We start from the raw sequence: 26,465 nt of genomic DNA, 5'->3' as shown, positions 1-26,465 counted from the left end.
GCACCTACAGGGAACAGGAAAGTGAAGAGCGCACGGGATTACATCTTTGGGTTTACAGACAAGCAAATGTTTTCAGCGCACTAGTGGACATTGGAATTACAATTAAAGCAGTTTTAGAAAAAGCAAAGAAGAGCAACAAAAGAGAAGTAAGTATCAATTCGCCGGTTTTAATTTGATGCATTACACGTTTGGGTGGGAAAAGACAAGTTGGCATTCAATTTGTATTGAAATAAAATGACAGGTCATTTACCTTAATTTATCAACGTTGGCAAATAAATGGCTCCAGCATGGGTTGGTTGAACTGATGAGGATATGTTAACAAAACGTTCTTAAATCAGGGGAAGGGACATCGATTCATGGATGTTGATAGTGGCCACTCATGCTCGATGCTGATGAATGCGTTTCGAGACAAGTCTCAAATGCTTTCAATAGTCCTACTGGGACTTAAATGGATGAGGCTCATTTCCTTCATCCAGCACACATTCCATATGGTACCACGCTGCTCAGTCATGCAGACAGAGAGCAGCAGGGCCAAAGGAAAGCTTACAACTTTCTTTGTTTTTAGACACACTGTTTACCCAACATACTAGCTTCTGTGCTTAATCACAAATTGGATTCTCCGAGGTGTCCATTGCAGAGCATCTTTGTTTCTCGTTTGGTTCAGTTGCTCCTGGGATGTTAAACACTCGGCACAAGTCAGCTCGAATATGAATTACTCTCAAAATCTAAATATTTACCTACTAACTTTTTTTTTTTTTTTAGACACAGACCTGATGGAAAATCGGCACCTTCAAAGTATCACATTATTCAGAAGGGATTACAATCCTTCGGCTTGACATTCATGTTTATTTATAGCTCTTTGCACATAATTTGAAAATATCAAGCAGCAGCTAAATGGGCGGTGAAACATGTCTTTGAAGCCATGCAAATTATTCCATAGCCCAGCAAAATCCAGCGTGCCAATGCAGGAATGACTTTTCATAGCATAATTTGCGTTCAAAACTATTTGGCAGAATATGAATGGCAAAGATGCATTGCAGTCAGTCAGAGATGAGGGGGTTGAAAAATGACGATGATTCTATGAGCACATGACCGTCAGGGGCTCCAGAAATTAGTATTTGCAGCAGTTACAGCGAGTGCTGGGATTCTAGTGTGCCCCCCATCCACCCACAAGCCCTGACAGCACTTTTCCAGCCAGCTCGGTCTGAGTTTGTTTTAAAACTGTAAAATTATTTTGTAAAGCTACACCAAGATAACGGGGGAGGACGGTGTTAAAGGCACCCTGTATGTTTCTTGTTGGTCATCCTTGACTGCCAGTCATGTGTTTGCGGCAGCACTATCTGAGATGAAGGTCTGGGGATGTGCCCGGCTGATGATGGGGTTGCGAAACGGATCACTGCTTCTCTGTCTTTTAAGTGCGCTCACTCCCATTCTGGGTGTCAAGCGGCAGCTGAGGGTTGCAGCCACACTCAACGCAGGAGGGACTCACTTGGGCCAATGTCTTTGTGTGAATCGGTTAATCGCACATTGAAAATGCACACTCGGCCATCTAATAGCTCAAAATGTATATTCTACCTTTTTACCACACTAATTATACTTTGTTTAATTTTCACACACCAGCCTTCTTTCACATTGGCCATCCATGTAATGCTTTCTCGCAGGATGAAAAAAAAAAAAGGGAGTGACTGTACAGCTCTTAGTGGTTATCACGTACTCGATAATGTGTCACGTCGGTAAAACTTTTAACCAGCAAGCCTATTCTGCAAATTAATTCAAGACAATTTTTGTGTATTTTAAAAGCACGGCACAATCAATACCTCACAATAACTTCTCGGCTTTTCTTTTCATCAAGGTTCTGCTGAAGTTAGCCTAAGTGGTGAAATACAGACATTAAAGCCCGCCTTTATTTGTTAATCGCTTCAGTTATTTTTTCGTCCTTGCTGGATTATGTGAAATGGGCTGCTGCGCAGGTCTTCAGTCAGAGTCAATTAGGAGGCATCAGTGCACGACTGCCTGGGAATCTTCATTCGTAGGCAAAGCGGCTGTGCTTGGCAGCCCTCACTGGTGGAAGCTTGTCTTCCAGGCTGCATGCAATTGAGAGACATTAGTCATTGGAAACTGAGTCCTGAAATGATATGCATTGAACCTTTTGAGGTTCAACATTGTGTTGACTCGCATGCAATCAAAATGCAGCTCCACTAGAAACATCATCCTCTTCTGACGCCATTATTAAATTCCTTTGCAACAATCCAACCCTGGAGGGTTGCAAAGATGTCGCTAACCAACAACAACGGGCCTATTAATCCTCGAGTCATCTCGCGGGATGCCTTTCAGCCAATCACACCAATGAAGTGGCGCTTCTGCAATGGTGAATACAGAACGACTCTTTTCATTCTGTACAGCAATTTGGTGCTCAGTGGTATATCTCGTTCAATCCATGGTTAAGAGAAACGTAAGTTGTATTGTGACGTCTATTCTTCTTTTTTGCAAACCCACTTTTGCAGTTCTTCATGAAGGTATATAACAAATACAGCAAGACAAAATAATATAGTTTCTTAGAATGGAAGCTCTTGAATTAAATATGTTTTTATGCTAAAAAGGAAGTGTTGTTTTTCTTGAATTTCAAAACGTAGGTTTTTTTCAGTGAATTTAAAAAAAAACCTGTGAAGTCCGTAATGCGCCTTTCTTTCTTAGCATGTCAAATTATATTTGTTTACTTGCATCCCTCAACAAAAAAAACTGTTTTTGATCATTTCCAGACTTTAGGAGAAAAAATCTCTTCAGTTTGACATTATTCATTTCTATTCAAAAATAGTAAAATGTTGGTATTGAAATTGAAAGAGCTTTCATCCAAGCCCTTTCACGATCCCCTTCGGCCTCTTTCTACCGAGCAATCTAACAACACATTTTCTCCACCAATGTGTCAAATCAGCAGAGATACTGTGCCACTGAAAACAACAAAACAAGAAACTTGCAGCCAAATTCATTCCGGTAGCTTTTCCCCACTCGAACTTGAAGCTTTTTGAACGGCTGGGTTAGGATATGGCGTTGGAGCCCATCGAGAGGCAGTTAATACCTCGTTCGGATCGTTTGTGTGTGGTAGAATCCGAAAGCGTGAAATTCAATGCGATGGCTTTTCAGAGTGGCGAAATTTGGAAATACAGCAAATCCACTCTTGCTGTGACTGCATTTACGTCACACTCGGAACCGTTCCGAGCAGCTTAGTTACAACAGCACCGCCAGTCAATTATGATGGAACTCTTCTTGTTTCCTCCTTGTTCTTCTTTTTATGACAGTGACGGCCTTCTCATGTCAAAATTGTGACTGACGGTATTTTAGGTCTATTTGAGGAGTTCCCAAAATAGCCCAGGGTTAATCACCACAACCGGGTTATGTTGTAAGGACGGCGGCTTGGGTCGGTTTCTTAATCCTGAGAGGCATATCGGTTTCCACTTGCTGTGATGTAGGTCAGAGCTTGAGCAAAGCCCCTTCTGTGCTACCGATACCACAATTACAGTCGTCAAGGTCCCAAGCGCATCCGCTGGTGAAAACTTTGGGGCTATTTAGGTCATTGATTGGCGGGTGGGATCTGGTAGATCTGGCAGATTGACTGCATGTTGAAAAAGAAAAAGTGAAAATAAAAAAAACATCTGTAAAGTCATTAAAAGTTGATGTATTGGTTTTGAATATATATGTAGTCTCCAGTATGAATATTTTTTATTGAATATTTTTGGCAATCGAGTGAGCCCGCATAGATGCGCAATTTGGAATTCACGCAATTGTGGATTTATTTTGGATCCTGCCCAAAGGCCAGAGCAATGACACAATTTAATGTGTTTAGAATATTTACTGTGGGTGCCAGTATGTCCCCCTCCCACCTCACGTGAATGCTGACTCTTGATCCGGAGCTTCATTTGGCTCTCTCTGGTGCACAAATGCGCGGTCCCGCCTCCACCTTTCAACCATAGAAAGCATTAACAGAACAGAGGTGAAGTACTGGCATCCGCAGTAAACCGTGAGCTGAAACCATTGCAGGCCTTTGAGTCTCTGGACCTCAGCAGGCACAACCCCCTCCAGTCCGTCACAGATACCATGCTAGACTGTGAGTAAGCCATTCATTCATACGGACTGAACCAATGTGAGTCTTCTCAAATTGTTTTTAAGACCTTTTAACATGATGGACAAATGTTTATTTTTGAATTATTGCAAATATAAAGACTGAGCACATAAATAGAGTTAGCTTGCTCTGCCTTGAACAGCAAACTCTTTGTTGGAGTGTGAAGTGGCGTTTTGCAGAGTGCTGGTATACACAGCCTGCCAGCTCCTATTAATAGTCAAATAGGGAGAGAGTAAGTCTCTTTTGAGGTCATTCATTCCCTTCCTCACTTCTCTTTTAAGCCGGAGATATGAGCTTGTTAGGCAGGATGAGAAACAAGCATAGTGGAAGAAAACGCACCCATTAAGCAGCTGTTTCTTCTTCAGTGCCACCTGAAAATTGCACTAACGCTTTGCATCCCCGATATTTTCTGTTACTTTCCGCAATGTAGCTTCCGGCTTCTTTTAGACTCTCTCCCCATGTTTTGACTTCCAAATAACTCATTTTTCAGGACTATCATCACTTTTTGTCATGCTCGTTGTACTGTATTTATATCCAAATGTCATCTTTTAATCATATATAATTGCTTCCCTTCAGATTAAAACTCTGGAATTCACAAGGAGCGAAGTCCATTCACAAGTAATTGGATGAGAGTCCCATTAGCCTTTTGCAACTAAAAGATGATGTTCCCATGGAAACAAATTGTTCTGCTATCACTCACAGGATGCCTTGCAGGTAAGAGATTTCAACTCATTGGTGCTGAGAGACGGTGTCCTTGTTGCTATTGTTTATCACACCGCAAAACAACTTGATGATTTTTTTTTGGACGGGGGGGGGGTGCAATCTATCTTTGAAGTAGATTTTCCAATTAAAAATCTTATTTTATAATGCCGACATGGAATATAAAATTCCTAATAAGGTAGAAATCCAATTAGTACATCTGTAAACAACCCCAAGACATCTCCAATGCCAGGATAGAAATACAGTCTGATGTCCTTCACACTCCCAGGAGGGCTGTGCTCACACACGTCAGCAGAAAGCTGTCAGCAACAACTGAGAGTCCAATCACCAATGCTGTTGGTGGACTGTCCAGATCATTATCAGGAACCATGCAATGAATATCGCCAGTCATTGAAGCTCGATTCAACTCTGCCCTTGTGGTCATTTGGGACCAGCACAAAATAACAAGCTTGTTTCAAACGACGTGGAAATTCCATTTGATTTTCATTGTCCCAGGAGATTTTTTTTTATGAGTTATTCTCCTCTAGAGGGCAATACATTTATTTATTTACACTCACACAGGCATGGACCGGGTGGCATTCCCATCCCTGATCGAATACGACTCATGTGTCCAAGGCACATGCGGCACCAATTAGTCCTACTCTGACCGCCTGTTGGCTCTGCCTTCATTTGATTCCAGAGTTTGTTCCACATGCTTACCTTTGAAGCTCTGAAAGATGTGTTCACCCATACAGCCCTTAGTTATGTGCACGCTGAGTCCGAAATATATTATCTGACTCTGCTTTATCTACTGTATTGCTTACAAGGAATTATTTATTAGTGCGACATTCCTCTTCATCAGTCGTCAACCTTCGTCTTTGCTATTGTTTTACTGTGCTTATTCATGTGGTGCCCGCATGCTACACAAACGTATACGACACATTCTATCTACCTCGTGTAGACTTTTCATAGTATTGGAATCAGCGTATGAGTTATTACCAACATTTGTAATCATTTGCATTTTCGTTTTGAAGCCGGGTGATACTGTGGAGGCAAATATGTCTGCATGTGCAGTTAAAGCCCAAGATAAGCGGGATGCATTTTGCTCACTGCAAGATAAGCAAATAATATACACACTGCACCATGGGAATAGTCCTGGTGCATTCCCTCTTAGAAAAAACAACCAGGTTCAAAGAAGCAATAGAATAAAAGAAGGAAAAACAAACAGAAAAAGGTGCAGTCACTATTGTTATGTTGTCCTCTCAGTCTTTGTGCAACTTCTGTCTTTGTCTGCAGCCTTTACAGACGATGTCATATTTCAAGGGCCGAGATTGAGAACGGAACCAGTTGACCTCATTTTGCCGATCAACTCTCCTAACCGACAGGCCACCATTACGTGTGATGCAGAAGGGAGCCCACCTCCACAGTACAGGTAAATAAATGACCCCATCAAATTTACCTGCCTCACAAAATCTGCTCTGTGCTCCACACGATTCTTCTTGAGTTGTTTGCAACGTTGTTTGCGTCATCTGGCAAAATCTCACGATGCATCTTCACTGCTGTGACCGATTCTTTTAATTTTCCCCAACGCTTGGAAACCGATTGAGGTTAACTTCATGAATAATGTCGCCAACATTTACTAATTACACATGTTCTGTAGAAAAGGGTTCGTTAGTCTACTTTGCAGCACGTGTTTTCAGCACTGTCTTTCCTGCAATGGGAGTCCACTTTAAATGACCTGCCGGCCATGTTGTGGTGGATTCTGTTTCGGTGCTGGGTCAGCACCATGTTAATGCATGGCTAGCGGGAGAGCGGGTGCACTAACCTCGTGAATGGCATTTCTTTAAACACAAAAATATATGAGCAATTTGCACCAAAAGAAAACATAAAACATGTAGGAGGAATGAAAACGCTGAAAAACCGCAACTTTGCCTACCTCTACTTATGAAATGTGACAATGTCGCTGCAAATACTGCCTGATTGGATGTTGGACATTGAATTTAGTTGCAAGTTGTGTTAAGGTTTGCAAAAATGTTCACTCCATCACCATCCAAGCTCCTTTCCCTGCTATTGTGGGTCCCTGCGAGTGTACGGAGAGGAGCCCTGACAGAGTCTCGTTTGATAAATAGTCCGGTGAAACCACGCAGCACATTCCCGACCTGCAAGCTGGGCTTTATGAATACACCTGTCACTGTGTTTACTATGAATCTGCTGTAACACAAGATCAAGGACACAGCAGTGATTGGAGGGGGAAAAAAAAACGCTGGATGGTCTCCTATCATGGAATGTGACATCAAGCAGATTTATGACTTTGGCTGTGTTTATGGCTCTGCACCAGGCATAATTACAAGTGAGGGTGTGTAAAGATGAAGATGTTTGTTCGGAATTCAGTCACAACACTTGGGCGCAAAAACATAGCCACTAGAATTATATAACCCGTTATCCTTTGAGACCAAAGTCTGCATTTATCGGCGCAAAATCTTTTAATATATTACGATATGAGTATTTGCCATACATGGTCTGTATACGCGCTCCTTTGCAAACACACACGACAATAAAAGTAGCTCAAGCGCTGTTTGTTATCAAATCACTGTCACATCATCCAGTCTGCCGAGATGATTAAGCAATGCAGTAATGTCACTGAAGATGTAGTAGCAGGTCTGCACCATTGCATTCACGATTGCAATGACAATGTGGAGCAGAGGTCAGTGAAAGCCAGATGTTCCGAGAAACATATGCTGAGTGAAAATGAATATATATATATTTTTATACGCCTGACTGCGCATGCAATGGATTGAATCTAAAACTCAATACCCAACATTCAGGTGAGTTTTATTTGCAATTAACCTGCTTCACCCGGTTCTAATAATGCAATATTTCAACATTAGTTAAAGTACGTAAACCCTCATCTGCAGGAACTATTGTGAAGACATTATTCCTTTTCAGGAATTACTATCGCCTTAGATTTAGCGTCAACTATTTTTCATAGAGCAGCAATGATAATCTCTGAAATATAAATGAAGATTCTTAGTGTGTGTGTGTGTGTGTGTGTGTGTGTGTGTGTGTGTGTGTGTGTGTGTGTGTGTGTGTGTGTGTGTGTGTGTGTGTGTGTGTGTGTGTGTGTGTGTGGCATGTGCGGTCTCTGTGGATGTCTGGCCGAAAGGAAATGTAGATGAGACAGTGCTACATTACAGTCCCCGGTCGTTTTGATGATACTTCATGCAAAATGTATGTGAAAGTCAAGGTTACGCTCAGGTCACCCGGGAGGCTCACATCTGCCCGTGCCTATGGTGCAGCTCAAAGAAGATAAGATGGAGATACAATGCAGTCTGTTTGATTTCGAGGTTCACATACTTTTAAGTCCTGACCGGCTTTTTTGTGAAGTTCGCCAAATTATGAAAAAGAATTCCTGCGCCTCTCGCTTTGAAATCATGTAGCTGTAGCTGTCTTCCAGCACACAGACAAATATGGTAGGAATACAGCAGAAAATATAGAATCAAATTCAAGGTACCAATATGTAAATGTCAAAATGTGTTTTGACGCATAATTTTCGATGTGACATTCTCACTGGAATATAGAAAATTGGTCAGATTTGTGATTGCCACAGACTTTTAGATGAATCAATCGTGCAGTCATGAAGATGAAAGACGGCCGTGTCTTGTCGGCAGTCAGGCGAGAAACCCAGTAGGCGTTGATTGGTTTTAAGTCAGTGTGAAGCATCATTCCAACTGCCTGTTAGCTTGACTAAAAGAATAAAGTAAAAGTTACTTTTTTTCTGAACAACTGTGATGTGATTCCTGGGCAAATCTGCATTTTTACATGAACGGAAGTCGAGAAAAGGTGGAAGGGATCAGGTAGATTTTTTTTTAAAATGGGACCCAAGGTGTACTCACAAAATAACATTACAAAAGTTGTAAAACGTGAAACCATAAGTATTCCTCGCACCAAAAAGAAGCTACATTCCCTCCCAACATCTTTTAGATGTGGGCCGAGCGAGATATTGATCTTTGTGATAAATACTGAGTGCGCATCTCCCGGGGGCTCAGCAACTGATTGTGTTTGCGTTTTTTACAGTTGGTCACTAAACGGAACACTCATTGATCTGGAGAATGACTACCGGCGTCGCATGTCTGGGGGCAGCCTGATCATTAGCAACCTGGACAAGGACCAAGATAGCGGCGTGTACCAGTGTAAAGCCTTCAACACTCGAGGCTCTGTCCTGAGCCGCAAGGCCAGCATCCAATTTGCATGTGAGTACTTGGAGGTCCGTCTACATTTGCATTTCATAATTTATGATTTAGATGCCTCCAAATAGATTTTAGCTGGCTTGATAGTAATTGAATGAAATGCCAGATGCAACAAACGCTGTGGGAAGAACAGCTTCGGAACAGCATTGATTCTAATTAGTGCTTCAGTGCTCAATTTAAACCGACAGATACTTTGCCAAGTAATCAGGAAGGCGCTGTGATCCACTCTTTAAAGGAGAGCAACTCCAGCAACGTTTACTACGTGAATATCAGTTACCTCTTTTTGTGGATTCGAAAGAACACATCTTATATGTTTGAAAGACTTTCTTCCATCTATACGAGTAAAGTCAGGCCGTGAAGTGAGGTGCTCGCTTCCTGCAAAGGAAGCACTATACTCTTGATCAAGATCTCTGACTATTGATTATATCCCAAGGATGAAGACCCTTTAGCTTCCTCTCACGAGCTGTCGTGCCGTTATCCATACAGGCCCGTAATGAATCTTACATGCGGGGGCTGGCTGAAGAGCGATGCTGCTTGACATTTATTGTCTGCCAAATGTACGCTGAGGGAGGTCTCAGAGATCAGTCGGGCTGATGCACTTTCTCGGTGTAATGAGGACAAAGTCCCTATATAGATAGAAATGCTGCACCTGCTTTCTCGCCGGTGTCCTTTTGAGCCCTTTTTCGAGAGCCAAAGTTCCAATGGTGCAAAGAGATTTGCATTCAGCACCTTTTAGATGTTGATGATAAATTATCAGTTCACTTCTAATCCTCCTTTAAAAATGAAATTTTGTTTAAATCAGCAAGTGTTTCTATTCTTTGGGTTGCATTAAACCTGAAAGTCTTTGTAATGTTCTCCCAATAATTTGTATTCGTGGCACGCATCTGCAATCAGCTGGGTATGTGAATCTCAGCATTGCTCGCAATTGTATATGAATGAAAGTGATGAACTCATCACAGCAGCCCCGCTGAGATCACAAGGAAGTCACCATTGTCTGGATTTCAAGTCAGCCCTCTCCTCCCGTGACCCCCGGCGTCCTGTCGTGACTTGGCACTGTTTGATTCCACTGGGTTCATCAGAGGCCTGCTCATTAATCTCAGCGATGCTCCGTCCCACTTCTCGCCATAATCTTCTCTCTCTTAATTTTCCTTATCGGTCACACGGACTTTCTTTTGTTTATGTTTGGAAGGTTTACACCGGTCTGTTAGCCAGAGGGTGCGGGCAGATTAGAGAACGGACAGCAGCAGCTTACCTCCATCGCTCATCAAGTCAGAGGTGCTTTATCATCCCAGGTTTCGGTTTTGTCCGACAGAAAGCGCTCATTAATTTGAAAGGGGGTAACTTGTGCTGCAAGTATGGACGGGGAAGCGAATACTTTTAAGTGCAAGATTACACCACATTTAATAATGATGCCACTTATGGCTGCTGGCAGCGCAAACTCATTTGTCATGCATGCTCCCAAGTGTTTGTTCAGTCCGCACGCCGCCTAATCTTTTCCTTGTGCAAAACAGTCAACGTCATCGGGCGCTATCTATTGCTTTCATCAGCACTCCAGATGCTTTCAAAGCATTACAGGCTGTCAGGAGATGTCCCAGGGCAACCAATGATGTCCTATTAAAGTCCCATGGCTCAAAGCGTAACATCAAATACATGCCTCAGTGAATAAGTGAAAGCTGGGGAGGGAAAGCACATGATCCCCAACAGATAGTCCAATACCGTCAGTGATTTTGTGTTTCGGAGCTGCCATCCAAATCTAATTTGACCTTATTTTCTCAGATCTCCATAACTTCAAAACGCAAACGGTGAGAAGTACGGTCAATGTTCGAGAAGGTCAAGGAGTGGTCCTTTTATGTGGACCGCCGGCGCATTCCGGAGGTAATTTGCTGTAACCTTTTCCAAGTTATTTTTAGCCCTGGTAATTTTCTATCTGCATAAATTCATCCATGGTCTTTTATTTGTGTTTGTTGTGAAATAGTCTACTTGATTTTGGTCAACGGACATTGTCGCAAGCATTGTCAACCATTTTTGTTCTTAATTGTCACCCACCCATTCTCACAAAGTTTTTGACAATGCAATTCTTTCACCAATTTTCTTGTCCTGGATTTGCCATGCCAGGCTGTTTGGCCTTCTGGTGCAAGCCCGTTATAAGACGTCACAGAAAGGCAAATGGTTGTTAGATGAAAAGGCCAACAAATATTTTATTAAATGACACCCCAAATAAAGATTTTATTTTTGCCTCTGTGTGGGCATCTGAGCGGCACGAACAATGGCCGCTGCTCAGTTTGCCTCTCCCTTCCTACAGTAGCTTGCAGATTGGAACAGAAATTTCCCACACAAGAAAAGCGGTTGTAGAAGGCTGCATTGTACAGCTGGTCTGCGGGATAATGGGCCAGAGTAGCCCGTGTGAAATACAGTTTGACAGCTTTCTTCTCCGACACAGCCTGATGCGCAGTTGCCTGCTGTAACCTAAGCTCTCGTCTGTATTCTCACATTTTCAGAAAATGAATGAAAGGCAAGCTGTGGGAGCTCTCTCCTGCTTTCCTTTGTTGGCCGTGGCTTGCTCCTTTTCTTTCGCATTTTGAAAGAAGCCACATGAGCGTAAACTTTATGTGACACCGGCAAACCGTAGTATGTACGCTGTGGGCTGATGCAGCGGGGAATCGAACCAATCAAGTATTATCAGGCACCGATTGTTGCACAATGAAGAAGAGGAAGGACAATCAACCCGGTTGATTGTAGAGCGATCAAATTAATTTCTAACAGTACTTCAAGCTCAAAATGGGTGACCATTGCAAATAAATCATCAGATTTATCTATCCAGGCTACTTTCACACTTGGAGTGTAGCAGTCACATCAACGTAGGTTCTGTCAAGTGGAGCGGTCACATCGTTTTACTGCAGGTTCTGTGAAGTGTGAACAATATGTGACACCTGCTTGCCAGCTTCGAAGGATTTTTGTGTCTGTTTAACTGTAACCAGGTGGGAACGTAGACTTACCTTTAAGTCTGAGCTTGAAATGACAGATGATTGACAGTTATTCCATACCAGTTTTGACTCATAACCTCTTACCTCAGAAGTGGAAAACGACACAGACCTAGTCTTTACCCCTTAAGATCTCTTCTCTGTGACTCTCTGAAAAATATATTTATTTAGCATCACAGAGGCAAGTATGATTTGGGTTTATCCTTTCACTGAGCTTCAGCTCATATGGTGGAAATGTGGCTGTACAAAACACTGGAAATGTCAATGGAGCGTACAATTTACTGCTTTTACTTTGTTTTTCAGAGCTGACTTTTGCATGGATCTTCAATCAATATCCCCACTTTGTCCAACAAGACAGCCGTCGCTTCGTCTCACAGGAGACGGGAAGTCTGTACATAGCCAAAGTCGAACCCTCGGATGTGGGCAACTACACCTGTGTGGTGAACAACACCATCACCAAGGAGAATGTGCTAAGCTCTCCGACACCACTGCTCCTAAGAAGTGATGGTAAATGGAACAATTTGGTTTCACTATCTTATTGGTCACCAGTTGACCAGGCCCACTATATGCGACATTGTGTTTTTACCGGCCCACAGTATCGTCAGATAACCACAGCCCGTCGAATTGATCTAAAGTAACAGATTAAAAAAAACTAGAGCAAAGTTTCTGTGCTTTTCCCGTGAGAAGAATATCAATATAGTCATAAATCATGTCTTTACAGGGCTTAGATCTTTACTAAGCAGGATTTTTCTTAATACGTTCTTTAAATCTTTCATAAGTCGGCTTTTATTTTTCTTTACCACACCCGCTGTGGTCAGTTATACTCTGCAGGCATAATGATTTTATTTGCTGCCCTCCAGGGTCCCTGCACTTTTTTTTGATTCAGTGTGTATGCCATGGCCGCAGTTCATTATTGATGTCAAAATGTTCTCCCTTTCCTAGGAGTAATGGGAGAATATGAACCCAAAATAGAAGTTCATTTCCCTGACTCAGTACCAGCTGCCAAGGAATCACTAGTAAAACTTGAATGTTTTGCTCTGGGAAAGTAAGTCAGCAATATTGTGGCTCTGACAGACGTTTGTCCATTTGGCTAAAGCATCACATTATTCCTTTTCATATTCATTGATATGTTTAAGTTATTTTTAAAGTTTTTGAAAGCTGATATGATCTTGTACTCTTGTCACATTGGCTTGGTGAGAACACAGCACTGTAGATTTTGATCCCCATAACAAGCCGTTGTCACATTTTTCTCTTCTTCTTCAGCCCTGTCCCAGAAATAAACTGGAGAAGAACAAGTGGTGTCCCCTTCCCAAGTAAAGTAAAAATGAAAAACTCCAACGCTGTTCTGGAAATACCAAATTTCCAGCAGGAAGATGCAGGAACCTATGAGTGCATTGCGGAAAACCGACGGGGCAAAAATGCCGCACGAGGTCGCATTTCTTTCCACGGTCAGTAAACACGCCACTTTTTGTCTTTAGTCTGTCACACTTTTACACCTGTTTGCTCACAAACCAAAAACATTCTTCGGTGCATCATGGTTGAGCTTTGTTATTCACGAAATAACTTCATCAACACAATATTCATGCTATTTTAATCCAGAGTCAACTAGGCAAAACAACAACAACGACGTGTCCGCTTTTACAGCTTTTTGATTTTTCATGTCACACTAATCCAGTGCCTGATACCGTAAACACATGTTTGACAAGTTAATCCTTTCTTTTCTTTCAAGCTAAACCTCAGTGGTTTCAGACAATGGCCGACACAGTTCTGTCCATCCACCAAAAGCTCTTCTGGGAATGTAAAGCCAATGGGAAGCCAAAACCGTCATACAGCTGGCTAAAGAATGGAGACCACTTGATCACAGAGGTAATAAAACTGAGGGGAATTCTCCTGCCAGTATGAACGCAGTTTGTAATGAATGCGATTGTTTGCTGTCTTATGTGAGCTGAGTCATTGACATTTAGGCTATTACGTTTGAAAATATGAGTATAACTGATTTGTATGAAGCTCCACATGTTCTGTGCTGTACTAAAAAAAAATGAATGGTGATACCCCCTAATCACATGTCACTGCTGGGTGGAGGGTAATCATGTCATATTAGTCCATGGCATCAGTCAGTCACATTAACCTCAACCTACAACAATCACAAATTACTTTCCAGCATGTCATAATGTATCATGAGAATGCAGAGGAGCAATTTACGTGACTGTGTTCTCATGCGTTCCAATGTGAACATACGTGGAGTGCCACAGGGCTCCTTAGGCCTTTATTTTTCCTTTCCTGCTGACTCGCTCTCCTTATGGTGCACAAGTAATTGGTTTTGTGCCTTCGGAGATAAAAGACCAGCATTGCAAGGGATTTGCTTAACTGTTTGTTTTTTCTCTGCAGGGCCGGGTGCAAATCGAAAATGGGGCCCTGTCCATAGCTGCGTTAAACCTGTCAGATTCCGGAATGTATCAGTGTGTAGCTGAAAACAAACACGGCGTTATTTATTCCTCTGCCCAACTAATGGTGTTAGGTAAGCGTGCCTCCTTCCTGGTACTTTTATGCTTCTTATCTGTCTGTGTATTTGATCATCTTCTGAGATTTAAAAAAAAAAAAATAGCAGGCAGCCACGTCTTGCCTCTGTAATCAGTCTGCACACTCATTTTATGGACAGCTCCGGCTAAACATGAATCCATAAGAGTGTCTTGTATTCGTCTCAGTCGTTTCATCCTATTGATTTGCATACTACAAGGAACACGTGAATATCGATGACGTAATGATTTATTTACAAGGATGACTTTCATCTGACTGAGTGCTTCTATTCTGGCCTGGTGTCTTGATAGCTTCTGTCTCTCTCCATATACATACTTAAAGAAATGTATAGCTGATCTGAAGAGGTTTGTTGCCCCTTTTTTATTTTTTGGGGCAATAACACATTTACTCTTCCTCTTCTCTCCCACGCAGCATCACCTCCCAGTTTCTCCAAAAGCCCATTAAAGGCTCTGCTAAAAGCTCGCTTAGGTGGCGAAGTCACCCTTGAATGCAAGCCCCAAGCCTCGCCCCCGGCAATTAGCCTGTGGAAAAAGGACAATGAGATGCTGCAGAGAAATGAAAGGTAAGGTAACAACAGCGCTCCCTCGCAGATTCCATTCACAATCGCGGTAAGGTTGGCATTTGTGTAGATGCATAAGGAAGGCACTAATGAGGAAAACTGGAAAGTTAATGAGAATTGAGAAATGGAGACCAAGGCGTCCTTCTGCAAAAATTTCTTGACGAGAGCACGTGACATTTAAAAAAGAGCACGTGACATTTAAAAATCGCTCGGTATGTGCGATGAGGATAGTCCGTCAAAACTGCACCAATAGTCAACAAGATAAGCAAATTGAGTTGGTGCTGAAGATACATGTCAGCCGCTTGTAGATTAGAGTATCGGAAACTTGGAGTGAAGCTATTGCACCTGTAATTAGAAACGAAATTGTGTTTTGCTTTATCGGGACATGCAAATAGACTGTGAGGTTTATCATCACAGAGCTTGCAGAGACAACGGCTTTGTTAAAGAGAGTTTTAGCAGCATCTTGACAGATTATAAAGTCCATGTAGGAACTCAACACTATCAAGCAGCGCCTAATTTATTTTGTTGTCCTTCTGTCTGATTATTTATTATAAAAATATTGACTGTCTGACTGATCTTCGCTCCACAGAATTACGCTGTTTTCCAGTGGAACATTAAAGATTACTAACGTAACCAGAAGTGATGCCGCCAGCTATACGTGCATTGCTAAGAATCAGTTTGGGTCGGCAAGCACCACTGGAAGGTTGCTCGTTACGGGTAAGTCTTCTTGATAAAACCCGTCATCTACAGACTGACCGTCCGCTGTTTTATATACGTGTAGTATATTTCAAAAAAAACAATTTCAAACTATACATTGTGATTTCTGTCGTAGTCAAAGTAGTCTTAAAGGGCAGCCCTCAGCATCAATAACACATTTTCAATGTCATGTGTTTCCCTGCTCAGAGCCAACCCGAATCATTGTGAAACCCACAAACATTGAGATTATTGTTGGCGAGAGCATCGTGTTGCCGTGCCAGATTGCCTGCGATCCAGCTCTGGATGTCTCTTTCTCATGGGCATTTAATGGCCAGCTCATCGACTTCCAGCAAGACAGCGATCATTTTGAGAGAGTGGGCGGGGTGAGTCAGCCCGAGTATTAAACTTAGATACTTTCAGGCTATTCCGAGATCAATTTGGACATACAGCGGAGTGTGCGAGGGGCCTGTTCAGCAGCCCCCTGGAGGATTACCAAGACGTGAATAATACTCAAGCAACTGCGGTCATTGAAGGAAGTTTCCATGTGTAATTTTTTTGCTTCATAAGAACATAAGAACTTTTACTAAGAACTTGATTTTAGAAGAATCTGGCGTTTAACGGCTTTCTTCCTCAATATCAATCATACAGTGTACTTTCCATCCTTAACATACGATCGTCTTTCTGTCCCTCATATGATTAGTATCTTATCTTCTTCCTTTGCAATAATTGAATTTGCATATCTATTTATAGATCTTGAGCTCCAAAAGGGTTTCAGTAATGAGCTTCCTGGCACACTCACTACGTACAGTACAGTGTGTGTTAGGTTCACACGCAATCAAAATGTTGCTACGCCACAAAATTCTGTCCAATTGCCAAGATGATATCGGTGTGAATTTCAGTAACAATTATTATTGACATGGAATTCGGCACGCGCCTGTAATGAGATAATTGTAACGGTTTCATGTTGCTCCTGTCCAGGGAAGTTGCCAGACTCTAGCTCAACAGCTTCTGGTGAATTCATTTACATAATTAAAGCAAATCTGTCTCTCTTGCCTCCTGCCAAGGCAGAGATGCCTTGCTTTCAGCCACTCGCTCTCAGGTTGGCCAGGTGGTCACTGACTTTAGAGACTGAACCCGTTTGAAAACGATGTGATGAAAAAGAGGAGAGGTAGATTCAGTCCACAATTATTCTCCTCGGCTCACGAGGTGCTGATCTCGTGGTTATCTTGGCATTTCTTCAAGAGTGGATGCATCTCTGATGAATGCCCGCTTGGACTGAGGACGTCTGATATGAATAGTCAGGTTCCATAATGGGCTCACCCCCGAGTGACTCCATTCCAGAGCAACAAGCATGTTTTTTTTAACCCCGGACTGATATGCTGCTGCAAAATGGTGCATCACTATGAGGACACAATACGTGTAAAACTGGAATATAAAAGTGAACCAAAGAGTACGCCGTTATATCATCCAGTTCCACTCCATTATTATTTTTGCTTCTGCTTCTGCAATTACGAGCTAATTAAGACTAGCTTAGCAATGGGTCTATTTGTTTTGTGTTTCCTGTGTGGAGCTTGTAGCTGTTTGTGGAGATGAGAAGCTGCGTGGTGGGATAAAGCCCGAAGGCTCGCCAATAGCTTTATGTGTGCTGGCTACAGCTGCCATGTCTGCTGTTGTTGTTTGAGAAGATGAAAACATTGGTGGTCCCCACAGAAGTGTCATAAATGTTAAAGCATACCCTCACCAAAAACGGAATGATGAAATCCACCATAATCTCTTTCTCAACTCATGTTCAATATTCATATTCCTTTCTAGAGTGTATCGGGGGATCTGATGATTCGTAACATTCAACTGAACCACGGTGGCAAGTACGTCTGCGTCATTGACACCGAGGTTGAGAATCTGTCCACTTCCGCCATTCTGGTTGTTAAAGGTAACCGCCGTTGACTGCATTTTATTTGTTCAATTTTAAATGATATAAGGATGCTTGGTGGGAAACTCCTGAGGCTTGCATGGCAAAACGGATGCACCCTCGTTTCTTTATACATTATGTATGTGTTGCGGGTAGAGAAAAAAAACAAACATGCGCACGCCTGCATGTGTGACTCGAGGCCCAGCTGAGGTTGCCTCATTGATATGTGCTTGTGTGTGCTATCTCGAGCGATTCACATTGCTATTCATGCCCTTAATAAACCTTAATAGCCATCCCAGGTGCTTTGAGGAGGTAATGTTTATCATAAAAAATGAGCCTAATTGGTTCATTTACACATCGGCGCAATATCAGGCAAAACATTTGAATAATGGAGCAACACATCAAACAACAACAGCGTTGTCACACCATAGAGGACGACGAGCACGCTCTCACCGTCCTCCTTATTTGGTTCCCTCGTAGCTCATCCACTTTCTAATCAACAATCCTCATTCAATATGTCTTATGCTTCCCGGTAAATCCATTTAGTGCCAGCGCATTATACACAACAAGTCCCTTCATGCACACATCAAGGACAGCGTGCTTAATTAAACTTAGCATGGTGGCCTTGATGAGTTTGATGGGAGGGCTTCTTGGAATGAAAGGGGGGGCTCACCCCGATCGTTGTCTCATTGATTTAGGTCCACCGAGCCCTCCAGACACAGTGACGGTGGAGGAAATCACAGACAGCACGGCACAGCTCTCCTGGACTCCCGGAAGGGACAATGGCAGCCCCATCACCGGTTACATCATCCAGGGTCGGACGCCATTCACAGTGGGCTGGCAGGCCGTTGAGACGGGTATCAGCAAACATCACCACTCGCATGCAACTCATAAAGAACCTTTGATTCATTCAAAATCCCCGTAAAATGAAATTAAAGTAGTGAAACAGTCAATGTTGCATGTTTTCAGTCATTATCTTCAAACATATATAATGTATCTAAAACAAATTTCTGTTTTCACTTTACATGGTGTTCAGGTTTATTTGTATTTAAAAACAAATTTCACTTTTTACTTTACAAAGTACCATGTACAGTTTCAATTCATTTTCTTCATTTTTGAATTGCAGTGCCTGAAATGGTAAATGGTAACACACTGACTGCGACGGTGGTGGGGCTCAACGCATGGGTGGAGTATGAGTTCAGAGTCGTGGCACGCAATAATGTGGGCCTTGGAGAACCCAGTCCAGCCTCAGCCAAAACCAGGACAGAGGACACCAGTAAGTCAAAACAATCACAATGGTCTCATACTGACCTACTTCACTGGGAAGAATGTGTGTGTGTGTGTGTGTGTGTGTGTGTGTGTGTGTGTGTGTGTGTGTGTGTGTGTGTGTCAACGTGAGTGTGAGTGTGAGTGTGAGTGTGTGTGTGTGTGTGTGTGTGTGTGTGTGTGTGTGTGTGTGTGTGTGTGTGTGTGTGTGTGTGTGTGTGTGTGTGTGTGTGTGTGTGTGTGTGTGTGTGCGTGCGTGTAAGTGTGTGTGTTCCTGTATTATTGTTGAGAAGACTAACTCCAATGTATTTTTTGATTATGATTAAATAATGATAAAATATGATTTTAATACTTGTTAACAAGCTTGTTTCCTGATGCCATCAACTATCAGATGACTGCTCTGAATTGTCATTTATTCACGGTATCTGGCGGAATTCTTGTACCGCCAAAATGATCACTTTTCTGGGGACCCCCAAAACGGCATGTTTGTTCAATTCATACATTACCCTTAGCAGGCATCAATTTGGCACCGTGTGAAAACAGCTCAAACATTGTCTCCTGTAGAGTAGGCTGAAACTAAGTCACCGTCAATGAAAATTAATCTCGTTCGCGGAAGTAAAACCAAACAAATTGTGTCAGACATGAATACTTGATTTCATGAAAGTTGAGTATAATAGACACATTTTGGGAACATTCAGGACCAAGGCATGGTATGAGTCACATGCTGTGACAGATGTGCAAGTTAGAAAATAAAAGTGTCTGCAGGCAGCCTGTTTTGAGCTTCAGTTGACTTTGTTGTATTTGGGCAACTGTCTTCTAATTGCTTCCTTCTGGGCTTTCCCGCCTTCAGTTCCTGATACAGCTCCCACTGATATTGGAGGTGGAGGCGGCACAAAGTCTGAATTAGTGATAACATGGGAGGTAAGTCATCTGTCACATTTTACCGTTCTTGCCATCGCTTAGAAATAGCTTTGCTTAATCGTGCAGATTGAGCTGTACAACGTCATGAGCCATCACCCTTCCCCGTAGCCTCAGAGTGCCATTTTGCCCTCCAAATGCACGGATGGAGAGCATTTGCTTTCAATGGACTACCATCACCGGGAAATATGAGGCTGCTTGCAAAGTGTTCTCAGCAGTTGAAGTGATTCTCTTATTTGTGGAAGCACAGCACCGAAAAGGCTCTGTCTGTTTCTCTGTCTGTATGCATTTTAATATCGCTGTAGTTTTGTGTTTTGCTCCCAGCCTGTGTCCGAGGAATTGCAGAACGGCGAGGGCTTCGGTTATATCGTGGCCCTCAGGCCCGCCGGCACGGTGACTTGGACACGAGCCATCATCTCCACGCCCGGTGTTGCACGTTATGTTTTTCACAATGACACCATCGCGCCGTTCTCCCCGTTTGATGTGAAAGTGGGAGCTTTCAACAACCGAGGGGAGGGGCCTTTCAGCTCCATCGCCACTGTGTATTCAGCAGAGGATGGTAGAGTATCCACCAACTGCCAATCAGCAACGACATGCTATCTCCTAACAACTTGACCTTGAAGTGAAACGTTCGGATGATTTCTACGCCGCTGTTGTTTCCTTACCCACTCAAGATAGGAACTTTATATTAGTGATCATGCTGGTAGATTATGGGAAATCCAAGCAGACACTCACCACGGTGTGTTGCCAGGGAGGTATAGTGTTAATTGAATTTGCAGGGCAGCAGTATTCCCTGACGCCAGTTACAGATCCCATTAAAAGAGCCAGGCAAAGAGCTTTTCGTGAAACGACGGCTGCTTTCACCGCTCTTTCTGCAGTTAGTGTGTGACATGCTGAGCCCCACCAATTCTCACTATGTGCTGTCTTTCGGCAGTCCCCAGTGTAGCCCCGAAGAGGGTTGTACCAAGGATTGTGTCTGCGACGCAAATGGAAGTGATCTGGGAACCTGTTCCAGCCATTCCTGAAAGAGTGCTTGGGTATGAGGTATGGAAGAACTAGTATTTTGTCTTGATATAGTTTAAACCAGGGATTGTCAACTGGCGGGCCCCGGTCCTCGAGTTGTCCGTGGCGGTATTGCAGGTGGTCCGCAAAATTGGAAATGGAAAATAATTGTAATGTTTTTGAAAATTCAATGGATTTATTATTTAGACTTAATTTATTTTCCAGCTACTTTTGTGAACAATCAAGAGACTTATTCTGTCCCTTCTTGGGGGTTTTATCAAGTGTTGCATATTTGAACAGGTTCCCCCCTCCCCAAGCAATGGTACAAGGGGCGTGGCTCGGTTATAGAGTGGGTTCAATCCTCTAATCAATTTAGACTTAGTTTATTTTCCAGCTAATTTTCTGAGTCATTTATCCATCCAAATTATGTCAAATGTACATAGCTGAGATTCCCAAAATAGACTTACAGATGCAAACAAATAGCCATCTTCTTCAAAATGAAATAATATTCTGCCAAAGCAGTGGTCGCTTTGTGGTAATAATGGTGGTCCCTTGGACAAAACCAGTTGAAAATACCTGGTTTAAACCATCCATCCATCCATTTTCTGTACCGATTTGTCCCCACGGGGGTCGCGGGCGTGCTGGAGCCTATCCCAGCGGTCATCGAGCAGTAGGCGGGGGACATCCTGAACCGGTTGCCAGCCAATCGCAGGGCACACAGACACGAACAACCATCTGCACACACACTCATACCTAGGGACAATTTAGAGTCTTCAATCGGCCTACCAAGCATGTTTTTGGGATGTGGGAGAAAACCGGAGTGCCCGGAGGAAACCCACCCGGGCTCGGGGAGAACATGCAAACTCCACACAGGGAGGGTCGGAGGTGGAATCAAACCGGCACCCTCCTAACTGTGAGGCCGACGCGCTAACCAGTGCGTCACCGAGCCGCCTCTGGTTTAAACCATGTTTTGTTAATATTATCAATAATACAAACTAGGCTACCCTGTGAAAACCAAGATCCTTCAACATTTGGAGATTTGCAAATAAGGCTCAGCTATTTTCTTTCTTTCTTTCTTTCTTTTCTTTCTTTCTCTATTTGTCACCTCGAGGGCCTGGTCACAAATATCTCCAATTGCCGCAGCACTGAACACATTGTCCTTTTAGCACTGAGCACTTTTATAGCCCTCAATCATTTTTCAATCCTGAATCTTAATGTACCACGAACAGCGGGTATCCAAAGATGTGAATTGCACGTGTGATATTCATCGTTTAATTAGAACGGCTTCGAATAGCTGTGTAGTTTAATTACCTATTACAGTACGACCCACGCAATTACTAGAAACTGCATTCCAGCAATGATCACACAGCTTTAATAGATTAAATAAATGTGAGCTGAAAGCATCCCTAAGGAGGACTTCACATCTCAATTTTATTATTCAATGGCAGTTTTTTTATTGTCGCATAATACAAATAAATGACTCTTGAAGTTATCATTTTTCTTTCAAGCTTTCAGAAGTCTGCACTTGCTCTTATAACCGCTGAGAAACACATTTTTTCAGATTTTATTTTTGATCATTCTTATAATTTAGATAATAACTTGAATATTACTGTAGTAATGCATAGATTTAATCAGATCTGTCTGGGCTTTGCTCATTTAACAGGTCATGTACTGGGAGGACGACACCAAGCCCGACACTGTTGGCAAAGTACGCATCTCGGGAAACGACACGGTTGTTAACATCACAGGGCTGAATGCGAATACAGCCTATTATCTTGCAGTGTCTGCCTGCAATACGGCTGGCCCCGGGCCACAGTCGGTGCCGATCAACATTACGACAAAGAAACCACGTAAGTGGGTGTGCTGCATTTATTCCTTCATCATTGATATGACCACCAATTTGGTGACAATAAAGGTAAAGGAAGATTCCAATAATCCCTTCAGGTTTCTCGAGAGATAAAAAAAAAAAACAAGAATCCATCTTTCATCCATCCAAGTTTGAATGTGATCTGAATCATGATATATTGTGTTTTACACAGCTAAAATTTAAGATTTTCTGAAATTAAAATTGTACGAAGAGTGATATAACACAGACTGATCATTATCCAGCTCCTGATCGGGCTCCTCTCAACGTGCAATGGTCCATGATTGGCTCCACGCTCTCACTGCAATGGAATCCTGTTGTAGCCTTGGAGAAAGAGTCAAAAGTCACTGGATACGTGGTAGGTCTCGTTTCCCCCGGAAAGATTGTCAGGACCTTTGCCTCACTTTGTTTTCATCTGACTTTCATCTCTGACTCCCCTAGGTGCTACTGAAAAGGCACCGTCATAATGATATGAACTATTTTGTCACCAATAAAACCTCGATGGAGCTAAGCCTGTCCAGCAATGACAACTATCTCATTCAGATCAAGGCCACGAGTGAGGGCGGTGAAGGTGCTGGCAGTGAACCCATCCACATCCACAAATTAAGTGAGTTCACACTGCCGTCTTGCTTGCACTATCCCTTCAGACTACGAATAGAATGTATGAATATTTGAACATTACATTCGTACTCCACTGTTTCTGTGTAGAGCTATAGGATGGCTCAAGTTATCCCACTTTAATGTCACACATAAACGAAGAACTGCAAAAAATAACATCAGTCTGAAAATGAATGGTCCCTCCTACTTTGTTAGCGCCATCTTATGTGCGGCTGTTGCCGTTCGAGGTTTGCTTGCGTAAGCTTTAGCTGCAATCCACAACGCACGGAAGGCGGAAATAGCTGACCGGCAAACACCGCCAAAAGCTAAGGGCAAATCAATGTTCCCCAGTCTTCGCAGAGTAATCTGACGTCACGCAACAATTATAGGACCTTCAGAGACACCCTTTTTGTTGTGCCATGAAAATGTCAGTCTATTATCACATGTGGAATGCAAGCTACTAGCCTTGGTGAGTTCACCAGTAATGGAATTTGCAATTAAAATCAAGAGCCCAAGCAGTTCAACTCTTGGGGTAGTAGAAATAAATGCTTACAGCTACTTTATTATAGTGCTTATAAGCAAGTCCAGTCAAGGGAACCTTTTTTATATTGCACTCAATGTAATGTTTTGCTATGACTTCTTAGGAATTTAGAAAAAGTTTCTTATACGTGTGTTTTCATTCCAGGTATGGGAGCGCGAGGCTCAGGGGCAAACTGTCTGAACCCATTCGACCTCTACGCAACACTCATCAGTGCACTGCTCTGCTTTATCTGGTGATGTCTAATCAGAAGCTCCAGTACTCCCAACAGCCCCTTGGGTCTGCCTGTCCGAATGTTATCCCTCCACTGGAGGGCCCAGGGTTCGGCAATAGGCTTCGGTTAATCCTTGAAAAGGTGCAACTGTTACGGAGTGCATATCAGTCGAGACGTAACAATTTGAGTGCATGATACCTTCCAAGATTTCATTTGGAGTTGCAAGTGCCACCATGCTGTTTCATTTGCAAGGTTGTGACATTGACATGACTTGTCCAAAGTGTCTGTAAAATATATGATTGCCTTAAAATCGATTTTAAGAAAAAGGAGACCTATGGAATAGTTGAAAGATGACCACTTTCTGATAGCAATTGTATTACTAATTGATCAGCTATGCCCCACACCAACATGATTCTGCATCCTAAAATAAGAATCAATCTTCTGTCCAGCTACAGACTCGTGTGCCCCAGGTCTTTCTCTACAATACCGTGAAAGATGTTGCGACTTTCTCCCCATCTCATAAACCTTAAATAATAAATGTCCATCACACTCGGCTTTCTCGGTCTGGTGAAAAGGTTGATTTTCACAGAGGCATGTGCTACCATGTCAGACAAAGCCCATGTGTATTGTTCTTTCACTTTTAGATGACCTACAGTAAGTTCTGTATTTCACAACATCGATGATTGCTTGGCCCAGGGCTCAACATGGACGATACCATTGACAGTGCCTTCACTTGAGCTCAAACTTAGAAATTCTTTCCGTTGCTCAGACTGCACATTGCAGAAAAGTCCTCATTCGCTTTTGCTTACAAAATTAGCATCATGATCAGGAGGAAAAATTAATCCTTTGAAATTGTAGTGAAGATGTCAATTTGATTATTGCTTATAAGGTCAATAAAATCTTGGGCCATTCCGACAACAGCGGTAACATTGCCCTGCCTGCAATTGGAGCAAAAGGCATGACTGCGGCTTTACTATTAACCAGAATAAATAACGAGAAAGGACAAAGAGGGATGTATGGATGCGGAATAACACATGCAAGTGCTAGACATCGCCGTGCCTTTGCTGAACGTGGGACTGCGCACAGTCATCAGCTTGAAGGTTGTTAGCATCCGTAGTTTTGCACTCTCCCACCACTCAAATTCAAAGACTAGCACAAGCAGCTGATGCAAGGTGACTGCATGTCCCCATTTTGCGGTCTGAACAGGTGCACAGAGCTCACAAGCCCCATAAAAAGTCCAAAAAGGCCGATATAATCAAGCCTGACCTGTCGGCTGCCCGACTGCTTTTGTGAGGCTGTGTGCTTGTTAGTCAATGGAATATTGATTTTGCTGTTCTGTTCTTATAGATGTCATTTTTGAGCTACCTGGGTGATTGATGGCCTTCTTAATGATCTCATTTGTGTGTCTGAGTGCGCGCTGTTTATTATACAATAAATGTTTTCTCAAAACTTTTTTTCAAATAGTGATAGTGCAGTGATTTACCGTTTTTCTTATTTATTGATTGTTGTAAATACATCTTCAAACACCGTCGCTATGGGATTGCTGTCCACACTTGCGCTGACTATTTTCAAAACCATACATATTTGGACACGCAAATATTCTTACATAAAATTCACTGGTGAAATATTTGACTGGGTGTTTCAAGTAGCTTGTTACAGTGTGTTACGTTGCCCGATAAACTGACCTCATCAAGAAATGCTTCACGGACAAGGTTAATGTTCACCACCACTAATTTTTGATGTAGTATTCTACAGTTTTCTGTTTTAGTATATCACCTGATTTTATTTTGTTGAAAATATCACACAGTCATGGTTAGTAGTACGATTAGTGGAATTACCTGAATTATTTGATTTATTTTTACTCAAAATCAAAACCATCTGGATCCAATTACATTTTTAGGTTGATGTATAGATTATCTTTTTCCAATACATAACACAGAGGCAATCATGCTATTCTGTGTTTTACTGTTTTGGAGTGAAGTGCGTTCGGCTGGAAACGTTACCTTTTTTTTTTTTTTTTGTGTTGTCAGTATCATCGTGGAAAAAGTTTGTAGTAGGCCTTACTCCAGAAGGTGATTCCACACATCAACAGAAAGTGTCCTAATTTCTAAATGCAGCAAATCAATTTGTTTCCACAAGGATGAAATTGTTGAAGTGCTTGTTGCTTGAAAGTGTTATTTCCTACAGTGTAAATATTTGCATATATTTTTCAACTATGGCCACCCAACACAACCTTATTACTCTTATATAGTGTGTCTCCTTCAGCCTAATACTGCTGTATTAATCAACGATCTCTGTGAGATACTGGCGTGTAGATTTG

General features: G+C 42.4%; 1 protein-coding gene across 1 annotated transcript; it reads left to right on the top strand.

The window, feature by feature from the left end:
- On the top strand, positions 1-26,465 carry cntn3b (contactin 3b). Its single transcript, XM_085923520.1, has 23 exons — positions 1-146; positions 4,694-4,831; positions 6,113-6,248; positions 8,891-9,066; positions 10,840-10,938; positions 12,348-12,551; positions 12,987-13,089; positions 13,308-13,492; positions 13,774-13,910; positions 14,433-14,562; positions 14,994-15,144; positions 15,731-15,858; positions 16,045-16,220; positions 17,650-17,767; positions 18,445-18,603; positions 18,873-19,022; positions 19,863-19,933; positions 20,255-20,489; positions 20,865-20,974; positions 22,596-22,782; positions 23,042-23,154; positions 23,238-23,403; positions 24,079-26,465. Exons 2-23 carry the CDS (start codon positions 4,777-4,779, stop codon positions 24,168-24,170), a joined length of 3,081 nt encoding a protein of 1,026 aa, XP_085779646.1. The 5' UTR covers positions 1-146; positions 4,694-4,776; the 3' UTR covers positions 24,171-26,465.

The sequence above is a fragment of the Syngnathus leptorhynchus genome, chromosome 11 (genome assembly GCF_054491065.1).
Source record: "Syngnathus leptorhynchus isolate UIUO chromosome 11, UIUO_Slep, whole genome shotgun sequence".
NCBI classification, from domain to species: domain Eukaryota; kingdom Metazoa; phylum Chordata; class Actinopteri; order Syngnathiformes; family Syngnathidae; genus Syngnathus; species Syngnathus leptorhynchus.
The sequence above is the reverse complement of the archived record's forward strand: the minus strand, read 5'-3'. Positions and strand labels throughout refer to the sequence as shown.